General features: G+C 37.4%; 1 protein-coding gene across 2 annotated transcripts in view; it reads right to left on the bottom strand.

The window, feature by feature from the left end:
• Positions 1–14153, bottom strand: part of Tbc1d8b (TBC1 domain family member 8B) — an 81195-nt gene extending 67042 nt beyond the window's left edge. The window contains exon 1 of one of the 2 annotated variants that reach the window (XM_059251613.1): positions 13838–14153. In XM_059251613.1, coding sequence (XP_059107596.1) covers positions 13838–13967 — 130 coding nt within the window. In that variant the 5' untranslated portion in view covers positions 13968–14153. The remainder of the gene's footprint in view (positions 1–13837) is intronic. The other variant, XM_059251612.1, reaches the window with a different exon arrangement.
• Positions 14154–14402: the final 249 nt, after the last annotated feature.

Raw genomic sequence — 14402 nt, 5'->3', positions numbered from 1 at the left:
AACATTATACAAATTGAGCAGGTTATATTTAAGAAAAATATACATACACATATATAAACAATTATTTAAAAAAGAGCCAATAAAATGGAAAGAAAGCAAAGAGAGGTACATGGCAGAGTATGGAGAGAGGAAAAGGAAGGGGAAAATGATGTAATTATAACCTCAAAAAGAAAAATTCTTTAAATAAAATAAGTCAATAAAATAAAATCAAGTGAACTAAAGTTTTACCTATTGACATACTTCAAATTAGGATAGCACCCTGCAGTGGGCTTAAATTAAGCCTCTTTAAAATTGTATAGTGACAAGCTTTTCTAGTCCATATGGTAGGTATTCCATCCCTTATATAAGAAAATGAAGCAGGATTTTAAAAAAGACGATTTCTGCAATGGCAGCATGTGGACTATAAAGGAAAGAAATTATTTGATATGGTCAAAAGTTAGGATGTGGGCTGTGGATGGAATTGATGGCAGAGTGCTTGCCTAGCATGCATGAGACCCTGGGGTTTGATTTCCAGCACTGCTAAAGGAAAATAAAAGTAAGGTATGAATTGAAGATTTTATTGAAGCATCAAGAATCAGAAAATCTAGACAGATACTATTTCAGAGGAGATACTGGATAAGAGACAATGGGAATGAGATGGAGGGGGAGATGATGATACTTCAGCTAATGAGGTAGGAAATATCAGAGGATTTCAGCATCACAAGAAAGATAATTAAGCATCAAAGTGGTTGCTTTAAGAAGTTAGACATTTGGTCAAGGGTAAAGGAAAGAAGAGCTAAACCTATGCAGATAGTCTTCTAAGAGTAATGTGAGTGAAATTACTCAGGAAATGAAGAAAGGGAGAATGTTCTCAATTTGAAGACAGGAGAGTGAAAATATTCAAAAGACAAGAGTAGTAGCAAAAAGATAAAGGAGATTGGCTGAAAAAATCAATCCATGTGTATCCATACAAATATGCATATGACAAAGTTGTCAGGATAAAGAAATTAAAACTTATGAAAGTATTTACTAAAAGTTGGACGTGGGAGTGCACACTTGGAATCCCACCATTTAGGAAAGGCAGAAATTCAAAGCCAGCTTTGGCTATATACAAAGTGTGAGGTCAGCCTGAGGTATGTGAGATCCTATCTCAAGGGGGGAAAAAGTATTTACAACAGGGCAGTTTGGCTGCTGGTTTATTTGACACTTGTCTTCCAGGAGTCTAATTTTAAACAATGTTTGGAAAAAAAGAAAAAATAATATGGCTGCAAGGAAAGCTATTTATTTATTTATTTATGAGATTTTTAATAAAACTAGTTCAATTGTTATTTCTTTATTCATGCACATTATAAAAGGTAATTTTAGAAGAATTGGTGAAAAATAAATGGGTAAAGTTTGGCAGAAGGAACAGTGGCAGTGTGGCCATCTGAGGAGGAAGAGAAGACAGACAGGAGAGGACACAAAATCATTTCCAAGTGACACAACACTCCTCTGATAGGTTGTGACACTAGGGACAAAGTGGTCAAAAATCACTGACAAGAAAGGTTATTATTATTATTTTTGGCAACAAAAATGTTGACATTATGTCTTACATAATATAAAAGAAAATTGTTAGGATTTTATAAGTGCATGAAATTAGGCAGTTAATATAAAACTATGCAACAAGTAATTTGGAAGCTAGCACTAGAATACATTTCTAGTCACTTAGGGAGCTCTTCCAGCTCATTAAGCTGTAATCATCATCAAGTCCCTGCAAGTCATACAGGAATTAATATGTGCCAATGTCTGAGTTCTAAAAGTACAAGAAAATAAGCAAGCAACTTTGGGTTGCTTGTCCATATACACAGAGGTTCCTCATTTGCCTGCCTGAACATCATGGGAAACCTCTGTAACTCCCACAAATTCACCATAGACTAGACACTGTCAGCTGTATGTCAGAATAAGACATTTTAAATATGAAGATACTCTATTATTCTTTTAATGACTATAACTAAGATATCAACCAATGCTACAGATTCTGGTAAAGGTCCATGGGTTTTGGTAGCATCCTGAAAAACAAGTTACACCCACCTTCTTAAGGAAATAAGTACATTAATTAATGTGAATTATGTTTCTTATTAAATGCCACAGTAAGATTACAAAAATGCCAAGTTACATATTTTTTAAAAGGCACTTTTTTGTGAACAATAATTACTATCCACAAGCCAATATTTTCAGCTGGATAAAGAACCACAGACTTTGGAAGTGGTAAACATCCTGACTGGTCATAGAATCTAACCTCTAGCACATGTACCTCCTATACAGTATCCCTTGCCTTTACGTCACCAAGGCTGCCTATTTCTAAAATACAGAAGGAATTGTATTTCCAAAGGTTATAGTCAGGGCCTGTTATTTGGGTTTATGATCTGTACATAGAGCTCTGTGTAGAATGACTGCTTTGTTTAATACTCTGTTGTCAGTATCTTAAAATCCCTATGATTTAAAGGGCCATTTAGTTTTCACTTTGCAGTTAGGTCCCACCAACTACTTGGTCTATCCTGGATATAGTGGTTAAAATTGTCACTCAACCCTGACTACTAAGCCAGACATGGTGGCTCCTTTCTATAATACCAATACTTTGGAGATAGAGACAGGACAGTCACAGGTTCAAGATTATCCTCAGCTACACAGGAAGTTCAAGATCAACTTGGGCTACCCGAGACTCATCTCCAAAACAAGCCCACCTCAATACCAGATAAGGTCTGAACATACATAGACCATTATATTATAGACTCCATGAATCTTTTTATTGTTTTTTTCTTTCAGTATCCAGGGCCTTGTTCATGCTAGGCAAGCACTCTACCACTAAGCAACATCTCCAGTTAACTCCCATGGTTCTTTTAATGCAGCCTAAGATGGCTAGCTGTTTTGGATACCACATCATTATTAAATTATGCTTGTGATAAAAATATACTGATTCTTTTTATAAATGTAAGCACTGATCTAGGTATTATTTGTACAGTAGAAATGATTTAAATATATATATATATTAATGTTTACATTTACCCATTTTAATTTTACATCATTGATTTCTTTGTTCAAAAATGAAATCTTTTTAATAACCTTTAAAATTTTAATATTATATCATTTCTCCCTTCCCTTTCCTCCCTCCAACTCCTCCCATGTTCATCCCCTTGCTCTCTTTCAATTTCATGGCCTCTCTTAATGTTGTTGTTATTGTTATGGTTGTTATGTATGTGTATAATGCATAATTACATAATTACAACCTGTTTAGTCTGTAAAATGTCATTGGTATGTATGTTTTTGGGGCTGACCATTTGGTATGGATAACCAGTTGGTGTGCTCTTCCCTAGGAAAGACAGTTTCTCCCACTCTCAGCATTCTTTAATTGCCAGTAGTTCTTTGCATGGGGTTGAGGCTATGGTCTTTCCTCCACCTACTTTGGCATGTCTACAGTTGCTGTCTTCCTTATTCAGCTCATGTTTAGTCAGTCATGTTGGTGAGACTTCATGAGTGTAGTTTCTGACATTTCTAGGAGACACAAACTCCCTGCTCCTCTGGCTCTTACAATCTTCTCACCCCCTCTTCCGCAGTGATCCCTGAGCCTTAGGTGCAGGAGTTGTGTTATAGATGTATCAATTAGGACTGTGCTCAGGTAAAAGCAATGATATATAACCAATCAAACAGCAGAGCACTCCAATTTGTCCAGATCTTTCTATATCTTCATTATTTTTTATGTTCCATGATAATGATTCTCAACTCAAACTACAAATTTGAGTCGTTTAGAAGAGTTTTTTGTTTGTTTGTTTGTTTGTTTTTGTTTGTTTTGTTTTTCCAGACAGGGTTTCTCTGTGTAGCTTTGCACCTTTCCTGGATCTCACTCTGTAGACCAGGCTGGCCTTGAACTCACTAAGATCCGCCTGCCTCTGCCTCTGAGTGCTGGGCTTAAAGGCGTGCGCCACCACCGCCCGGCTTAGAAGGGTTTTAAAACTTAAGTTTTGAAAAAACTGAAGCCCAGGGATTCTGATTTAATTGATCTTTCATAAGGTTGTTATTATTCTTTTTACTTTTATTACAAAGTTTTCAAACATTAAAAATAAAATATAACAGAACTTCTCTGTATTCATAATCTAGTTCCAATAATTATCAACACTTGTATTTATTCTTCCCTCCAGAAATATTTTAAATTAAATCCAAGTCATCAATTTCTCCACAAATACGCCAATATCATTTAGTTGCTTTTAAATGTTCCTCAGTCAAATATAACAGGCAGCTAGTGTTAAGAACACAGATCTTGGCTGGTGAGATGGCTCAGTGGGTTAGTGTATTTGCTGACAAACTTGGATATCTGACTTTGATCTCTGAGACACATGTTAAAGAAGAGAACTGACTCACACTTGTCCTCTCCCCCCCAATATCACAGTAAACAAATAATATCTAATAAAAAGTACAATACAAATACTGCATGTTCTCTCCCATTTGTGGCTCTTAGCTCTCAATCTTTGCATGTGAGAATAAAACCTAGGGTAACCCTCAAGCCAGGAAAATAAAAAGGGATGGTGAAAGATCAATAGGACACAAAGATTTCTAGATTAGCAGATAGTAGTGCATATATGATAATACCAAGAGTGGAATAGGGAAATGGGGGGGGGCATTGTCTGGGGATGTAGAAGGGCAATACAGAGGGAGAAGGAATGGGAGATATAAGGAACACTAAAAAAGCAATATGGAAATTATATTTTATGTTTATTTAAAATATATAATGTACATGAGTATGTGTATACATGCATAAATAAACTGAGGATTTGAAAAAGAAGTACATAGATCAATGACATTAATTGTCCCTTCCATTTTCAGATACTTGCAAATTTGAAATGAATGTCTTTTTTGTGTATTGGATCAATGATTGTGATAAGCAAGGAATTATAAAGGGTTGAATGTTAAAGGAAAGGCCATTGACACAGCTACAGTTTAAAGATAATGCTTGTGATGGCTAATACTGGCTGTCAACCTGACATATGTAGGAAGGAGGAACATCAATTGAGGAATTGCCTCCATCAAATTAGCCTGTAGGAACATCTGTGGGGGCATTTTCATGATTGCTAATTGATGTAGGAGTACCCAGCCCACTGTGGGCAGTACCATCCCTAGGAAGGTTGACCTGGACTGTATAAGAAAGGTAAGAGTCGCCGGGCGGTGGTGGCACACGCCTTTAAGCCCAGCACTCAGGAGGCAGAGGCAGGCGGATCTCTGTGAGTTCGAGGCCAGCCTGGGCTACCAAGTGAGTCCCAGGAAAGGCGCAAAGCTACACAGAGAAACCCTGTCTTGAAAAAACAACAACAACAACAACAACAAAAAAGAAAGGTAAAAGTCTGGGAGCAAGCCAGTAAGCAGTGTTTCTCCCTGGTTTCTCCTTCAAGCTCCTGCTTTGGGTTTCTGCCTTGGCCTCCCCAGATGATGGACTGTAAACTACAAGATGAAATAAGCCTTTTTCCTCCCCAAGTTGTTTTTGGTCAGAGTGTTTTATCATAGCAACAAAAAAGCAAACCACGATATGTTCATCACCAATATGCGAGTTTAGTACACAAACTACTGTGTATCATTTTTTTGGCAAGCAGCTCTGTTTATAAAGTAGATTGAGGGCACTGTGTACGACAACACTGTTCTATCTGCAAAAGAATAATGTAAATGAGCTTTCTAATTACCAATAAGATTCATTTCTAGTCTATGTAAAATGTTTGGTTATAAATTTTGTCCATAGAAATAACTGCTGTAACCTGACAGCTGATTCTTTAATCATAAGTTGCCATGCTTACAAAGTCTGGCCAGTACACCTTTACTGAATTTTTTATAATGTCAACCTCATTAAATGTTAATGAGAAAACTAATTAGTAAACTGCCAATGCACTTAGTAAAAAATATATTCAAATACAAGAAAAGTGTTTTCAACAGAGGTTGTACATTTTCCTGATTCTATTATTTTGCTACCAGATCTAAACCCTCCAAACAGAACTGTGAGTGCTTAGTTTAGAATAACCCAATAGCCACATGGCATTTTGAAAGCTGCCAAAGAGCTCTGGAAAACAGTTAATAAAAATTAATTCTTTTTTAGGTTGTGTTTTTCATCCTTGAACATTTTAAAAGACATATACTTGAAAACTAGAAATTTTTACATGCACACACATTTCTTTCTCTAACTGAAATCTTTATTTACTAAAAGAAAGAAAAACTCTTTTGTTGAGACAGGATCTCGCCACAAAGCCCAGAATGGCCTCAAAAATCACAAATTCTCCTGTCTCGGTCTCAAAGTGATAGGATTATAAGTGTATGCCACCATGCCCAGTTAAAGCTTCGAACTGTTTTATGGAAGCAACTGCTGTCATATACAGAAGTTTACAATGTCTTATGGGGTTAAAAATAGTAGATATTTGGTTAATTAAACCTAGTGACATTTCTCAACATTAAAATATAGGAAAATAGGATGATATTAAGCATCTTTGTTTATAAACCGTACTATTTAAGACTCATATGTCAATGTATCAAAAGACTAATTCAGAAATTTAAGTAAAATACAACACCAAAATTCCTAGGTGTAAAGCAGAAAGCATGATAGCAAATGAAGAAAAGTATAATATGGGGAGTGGCTTGGACCTGCCTAGGCTCAGTGTGCAGGACTCTGCTGACTCCCCATGGGAGACCTTGATTTGGGGGATGTGGGGATGTGGGGTGGCTTGGGAGAGAGGGCTGGAGGGTGGGAGGAGGGAGGAGGGGGGACCTGTGGGTGGTATGTAGAGTGAGTAGAAAATTTCTTAATACAGAAAAAGAAAAATAAAAAAATTAAAAAAGTATAATACAATATTTGTTTACATAAACTAACCAGAGCACTATTTTGGTTCATTTCAAATAAGAAAACAAAGATAATAAAACCCAGATGTTATTATTCACTGATTTAAAACTGTACTCTTTTATCCTATATAAGGATGAAAAAAAACAAAAACAAAAACAAAAAATAAACAACCCAAGAACCCGCACTTCAAATTAAAAGATCATCAGAGACCCTTTAGGGGTGTTAATTTTTAGGTCTCTTTAATTCACTGTTTCAGATTTTCCTCTGGTATAGATGAAGATATTCTTCTTCAACAACCTTTATATAGTTACTAACAGTATCATATCTTGAGTCTCATGCTTTCAATTCCAAATAAATGTATCTGGAATATTTATGGTGTCCCCAAAAGCGCTATGTTTTGCTTTATAGCATCATTTCTCCCAGTTAGAATGTCTTTCTCAGTTCTCCCTAGCAAACAGCCTCCCAGATATTGATAGTGCTTATAGACAGATGATTAAACTAAAAAATGATCCAAATTGGACTTTGGCAGAAAGCTCCACAGATGCCACACTGGAATTCTGCCACAAGTATTTCAGCTATTGTTATTAATCACTGATTTTAGGAAAACTTTGTTTCATTTAACAACACTTCTGCTAATCATAAACTATATCAGAGCTAGGTATAGAAAATTGCATTGAAGGTTTCTATTTTGTCTTTGTTCATAGATTAAATAAGTCAACAAATTGAGCTACTAACTATCCCAATAATAATATATTTGTTTTACTTGTTTATCAACTGTTCTAGAAGACTTCAAACTCTGTAGGAACTATGACTATTCTATTTACCAAAATCTATAACAATGACCAGCTTCCACCACATTTCTCTGTATCTGGTCACAGTAAAATCATTCCAAGAATTATTTCAATTTATCCTGTTCTCGAATACACGATTGGCTCATATTTTCTAAGTCTCTCCAGTCTCTCTCTGCTCATAGATCAATTTCTAAAATATGAAACCCCTTCCTTGTCTGTCATGATATCTCACTTTATTCTTCATATTATTTATCAGCTCCAGTCATATCACACAGGATCAGGCTATTGACTGCTCTCGGCTAGAATGAGACCCCATATAAAAAGAATTTTGTTTAATTATTGCTTTATCTTCAGGACTTAAGACCAGTTCTTGGGGCCTGGAGAGATAGTTCCATGGTTAAGAGCACTGGCCACCCTTCCAGAAGACTTGAGTTTGATTTCCAGTACTCACATGAAGGCTCTCAACTCTAACTCTAGTTCCATGGGACTAGATGCCTTCTTCTGGCCCCCATAGGCATCACATACTCATGTGGCACACAGGCATACATTTATGCAAAACACCCGTAAACATAAAATAAAAAAACCATACAAATCAACTCTTGATTTTTAGAAGGCACTTAGTAAATGCTTGTTCAGTGAACGCATTATACACCATCACATTTAATATTTTGTATTACCTTTTGTACTTACATAGCAGTGGCAAAAAGACGAAAACAGAGAAAATTTTCTAACTAAAAGGCAACATAAAACCCATGTCACCACTATTACAGCAATGTGGCAAACGTCAAATGCTTTTTATTATTTTCAGCTTACTTTATACCCATAGTCCTTCCTGAATTATCCACAAGCAGCACTAGCTTTCAATATTTAAACTGCTATCCCTTCTTTAAGAATTATGTTTTAAAAATACTAAAACTATGTGTATTTTTCAGTACCATTCAGCAGTACAAGTGATGCTTAGATCTATAAAAGTACTATTTGGGAAAGTCTAGGTTTAGGGCAATCAGAGATCAAAGGGAACTTGGTCTTGATAAATTATTCTGATGTCTACATTATTCTGATTACAAATAACAGATGCATAATCAGCATCATAACATTCTCCAGTGATTATCAGTATTTTGCTCTTACAGTGTTACTATGTTGGACATATTCAATATTATTACTTCAAATCAATTTCCATATACAACATGAGAAAATAATTATTAGGGGAAAGAGTGGGCAAACAGGGGAGGGAGAGGAAGAAGGAGGGAGAGAGGACTGAGACTGACTTCTTTGGTAACATCTAATATGAAATGCTTACTACAGCTTTCAAAACCCATTTGACCCACACTACAGTGATCTGAGATAGAGAAGACAATGTTATCTTCATTTCACAGATGAGCACTTTAAGCCTTTATTTGTAAAAATATTATACCTGTAAAGAAACCAAATATATATTAAAAAGTGAAAGAAGGTAAAAGAAACAGGGTTAATGAAGAAAGTGTGATCACTGGATGGTGCATTTGCACAATGTGAATGCTGGCAAAAATTCCCATAATTTAACATCCAGAGGAGTCTTTCACACTGTGCTCCCCTGCCTGTCTGGAACATCTTAATACTTCTGAAGATACACACACACACACACACACACACACACACACACACACACACACACACGCATGCGCATCACACAGTGTGTGTGTGTGTGTGTGTGTGTGTGTGTGTGTGTGACATGTGTGTTATATCTATATCTGAATCTTTATGTCCCAAAGGTATATATCATTTCTTTAAATGTGAAAGGTCAGGTTGAAGTTTTGAGAAATAAAATGGCTGGTTTGGTCATTTTTTTTCTTGATGAAAATAAGGATTATTGATTGCTTATCTATAAGTCTCATGCTTTTTTAGGTATTGGTTGATATGTGTCTCACCATTTTACTTACCCTCTCTGTTCCTGGGGCCCCTTCCTTTGTGGCACAGACTGGAATGTTCGCTCCTGTGCACCTTAGGGTCATGAACCCGAAATCCTTAAGAGTTAAATATGTAGATTATGTGCAAAGGGTTTTGGGGGAAAGACATAGATTTATATGTTAAATAGAAAAGTAATTTTAGTTTAATTTTAAAAGCTAGAAAATTGCCAGGTGGTGGTCTTTAATCCCAGCACTTGGGAGGCAGAGGCAGGTGGATCTCTATGAGTTCAAGGCCAGCCTGGTCTACAGAGCAAGTTCCAGGATAGACTCCAAAGCTACAGAGAAACCCTGTCTCAAAAAACAAAAAAAAAAAACCTTGAAAATTGATAACACTGACCATTTTAATCCTCAAAACATATAAAGCTGCTTTTTCTTGTTCCAAGAAGTTTTTTAATTTATTTATTTCTATGTGTATTAGTGTTTTCCGGTATGTATATCTGCATGCCTGGTGTCTGTGCAGGCCAGAAGAGGGTGTTGGATCTCCTGGAACTGTAGTTATAGACAGTTATAAGCTACCATGTGAGTGCTAGGAATTGAACCTGGTCCTCTGGAGGAGCAGTCACTGCTTTAAACCATTGTGCCATCTCTCTAACCCCAAGAAGATCTTTAAAGATAATTTTTATTTGATTTTACAGGGATCAGATGCTCCAAGGATCAGGCCAGGGGCACAAAATATGATTTTTCCCTTCTTACTATTTGCCATGTGGGATTTTCTTTTTAATAGGCCAATATGATAATTTACCTTTAGCATGAGCAAGACTTTCCAAGCCTATCATAAAATTGCATGTTTACCCTTTGGGTACCAAACATTTTATCAGATGATTCCTTTGTGAGCATGAAATGCCGCAGTATTTTGCTAAAACATGTAAAATGAACATTTTCAGAGTTGGACTCTTGAGTTGAGGGGTTTTAAAAGCTTTTTTTTTTTAAAAGAAAAGTGTTGGGTTTCTGTGGCATGGTCATTAAAATTTTATAAGTTCTGTTTATTAGATACGTGTTCAGAGTAAATCATTTACAGTGATTTATAAAGTCTAAATATAAAATGAAAAAGTTACTTCAAATATTTTCAAATAAAATGCTTATTTCAAATGTAACCATGTTCTAGTTTATACAGATGCTTCAATTTCAAAGGGACAGTACCAAGATAGGGATAAGGAAAGAGAATATTTTAAATCTTTTGTTTTAATGCTAATTTTCTAGTTTTGCTCTACGTGGAATTTTAAAAAAAAGGTCTGCTGATGGTAATTATAAATCTAATGTCTAAGAACCTTGCTTACCACTATTCAGGTATGAAAAATTCAAGAGTAAAATTCTCTCAACAAACTACCTAAGACTTCCTGATTGGCAGGTCTTCCTAAGCCTCATTCAGTAGAGTACTTAACAGGATGTAGTCTATGTAGTGGCTCTCATCCGCCAAGCAGAGAAAATTGCTGATTTGTGCCTAATAAGCCAAATATGCATAAATTATTTTAATTATATAAAACAAGGTTCTAAATTTAGCAGCAGTAGTGAAGTCTTTACCTTTATCAACCATGAGAAGGCATGTGAGGCAACTAGAGAAACTCAGGATAAAATATTCTCTAAATAAAAGAAAAACAACCACCTTAGGTATAACAAAATTTCAAAAAAAATTCCCTTCTGTGGTGATCCAAGATAATTAAGGAGGACAAAGTTTGATAAATGGTCAGTCAGTAATCTACCAAATTTCCACTAAAAAGTAGCTAAAAAAATTAGAAAAGGGACTCTGTGATTCTAATGTCGAAATTCTCTTGTTAGAAACATTATGAAAGAAAACTAAATCCATGAGACTTGGTGTGTTGGTGTATGCCTATCATACGAGCACTTGGAAGGTTGAGGAAAGAAAATAGTGAGTTTGAAGCTGGCCTGAGCTATATAATTAGACCTCTCCCCCGAAATAGAACCAACTAACTTCACCAAATCCATACTCAAGACATTATATTACTGGGTGGTTACTGCCAGTTAGCACATATCAAATAAAACGAATCTTTGTTGTTGTTTTTTTGAGAGAGGGTTTCTCTCTGTAGCCCTGGCTGTCCTGGAACTCAGTATGTAGACCAGGCTGGCCTCGAACTCAGAGATCCACCTTCCTCTGCCTCCTGAGTGCTGAGATTAAAAGCCTGTGCCACCACTGCCTGACAAAACAAACCTTAAAGTACAATAATTAACATTTCTTGGTGGTCATTATCATTTCTCCATTATACAAACCTATAAACTAATCTTATAAAGGGATAGCACATAACACAACATATAAAGTAAACAAAATGGACAAAAGCAAGTTTATGCCAGTATATACTCATGCTCTGATGAAAGCTCATGCTAATGAATATATAACAGCAAAGCTCTTGGTTTCACAATTTAACTAAGAGGACAGTTAGTTAAACAGCCATGAAAATTAGCATATACGCTTTTGTTGTGGACCAAAGGAAACCAAGGAAACTTTTAAAATAGCTCTTTGCTCCTTTTCGAGTTGTTTTGTTTAATTTACATGACTTTTGTGGTGATTTCAGGTATCTTGTCAATGTCACAAGTAAAACGATCATGCAGAAACAAATTGACCATAAGTCACGACATACGTATATGATTGATAGAAATCTTTGTTTACATCTTCAGACAAATGTCCTTGTTTTCTAGCAATTGGGGAACTAATAAAAAGGGTGGATAGGATAGAGAGAAAAAATCCACTTACAATTGACCTGCTTTAAGAAATTCTCACTTAAATGAAACTGCCATTTAAATGAAAACTTTTCTGTAAAATAAATTGTAATTTTTAAAGATAAAAAAGTTAAATCCTAGGTTTATCAGGGCAATTTTTGTTCCCATACTGCCTAGAGGTCCTTCTTAGAACTTAGATAAATGAATGTTACTTGTAAAGTTATATATCTCATTGGACATATGAATTGTATCCACATTAGGGAAAGCTTGCATTAACATAAATAAACCTTTGTGACCACTCTCTTCCATTTTATACTCTAAACTCCATAAAGTAGACACCAGGATTTTTTTAACTGAAGAGGGAAATCAAGGTCACTTAAGCCAAGAATCTTCTTCATTCAACCCTCAGTCATTTGGTTCTAATTATAATTTCCTAGTAAACCAGCTATCTTCCCCCTCTACTTCCACCTGACTCCCTTAATCCAGCACTTTAAAGGCAGAGAACAGAATTATAATTTTACCAAATTCATTGTAGCATACAGTAGTGCTTTAAGGTTGCATATATGAAAGAATTTGACAAATGTCATCCAACAACTAAGAGATAAGGATAGGATCAAAATTCAGGTTTTTAGATTTATGTCTCTTTCCTCTACATCCATTACCTTCCCCAAATTAAGCCTGGTCTACCACTTCAAGGTCCAAATACCAAGCCAGGAATTAGCATGAAAAACAGCTCTTGCCTCCCCAAGGTCCAAAAGTTGGAAAGCCCCTGCCGAAGACAAAGGATCTCAAAATAGCCTTCTCTGGATTCTTCAGACATTGAATTTTTAAAATTAAGAACTGTGGGCGGGTGGGTTAGGAAGGACGAGTTGAACTTCCTTCTGGTTAATTGGTTTGGTTTACACATCTTTGAAAGAAGAGGCAGTGCCAAACTCACTGGAGAGAAACGCGTGCTTAACAGAAACAGAGATCCCAAGGATTGAAAACTTGGATCTATATAAAGCGAAAGATGCAATATTGGGAGAGGTGAGTAATTCTGAGGGCAGCTTCTCTACTTCCCCGGCATCAAGCATCCCTATGCCCTGACCCAAATCTCACTTGAAGCCTCTCTCCGTGTGTGAGTGGGGCATTTCATTCTCCTTAGGATTCCCACGTCCTCACAATGTCCCCCCCCACCCCACCCCCGCGCACTCACTCCCAGGGTGGTGATTATTTGTATAGGTTTTGAAAAAAGTTAAGTTCACAACCGCGAACCCGCTCCCATTGCCGGTCTTCACGGGACTAGTCAAGCTAGACACTGGCCATCAACCCCCTCCCCCATGGGAAGGGACCCACCTGGTACTACTGGATCCCTCCTTAGCTGCTCCCATGCCGGGTCCGACCCAAAGAGCAACTGTTACTCCAGTGCAATACACTCGGGACTCTGTGGGAGCAGCAGAAAGGTGGTGGCGGGAGCAGAATCCCCAGTCCGTTGCCGCCGCGGGTTTAGGACGAGGCGGCGGGCGGCGAACGAGTAACTGTTTGCCTCGCCACCCTTTAAGTGACAGTGGACACAGCCCTAACTCAGGTGTAGCTGGCCCCAACTGCTGGCCGCCGCTTACCTGTAAGTCCCCCTCCGCCTTCTTCCCCGTAGCCTCGACGCCGTTGCAGGACAAAGTACTCGTTGGATCTTTCCATCAGCCACAGCTTCAGCGCATTTTTCAACAGCACTTCCTCAGGCTTCAGCCACATCTCGAAGAACTTTGTGCCGCCTCAGGAGCGGCGACCTATTTGTCCTCCTTACCTCTCCCCTCCCAGCCTGTCTTTAACCCTCTACTTCTCCTCCCACCAAATCTTCCTTCGGCGGCAGCGCCTCCGGAGGTTTTCCACACTTCCCCCAACCCTGCCTTCTCTCCCACGTAGGCAGAGAGAGTGCCAACTCCCTCCCACGGAGCTAGCGCCAGACTGGGAAATAGTCCCGCTTCGTCTCCTCTTGGGAGTTGTAGTTTTCTATTGGTTTTCCTGTACCCATTCAACTGTAGCTCAAGACTACATTTCCCGCAATGCACTGGGGTAAGAGTTGGGTGGGTGGGGGGCGCCTTCGAAGCGGTCCCGCCACTAGTTAAGTGAGTTTTGCCTGTGTAAAGTTAAAAATGGTTTTTGCTTCAAATAAACTAACCCTGGGTA

Source organism: Peromyscus eremicus, chromosome X (genome assembly GCF_949786415.1).
Source record: "Peromyscus eremicus chromosome X, PerEre_H2_v1, whole genome shotgun sequence".
Classification (NCBI taxonomy): domain Eukaryota; kingdom Metazoa; phylum Chordata; class Mammalia; order Rodentia; family Cricetidae; genus Peromyscus; species Peromyscus eremicus.
The sequence above is the reverse complement of the archived record's forward strand: the minus strand, read 5'-3'. Positions and strand labels throughout refer to the sequence as shown.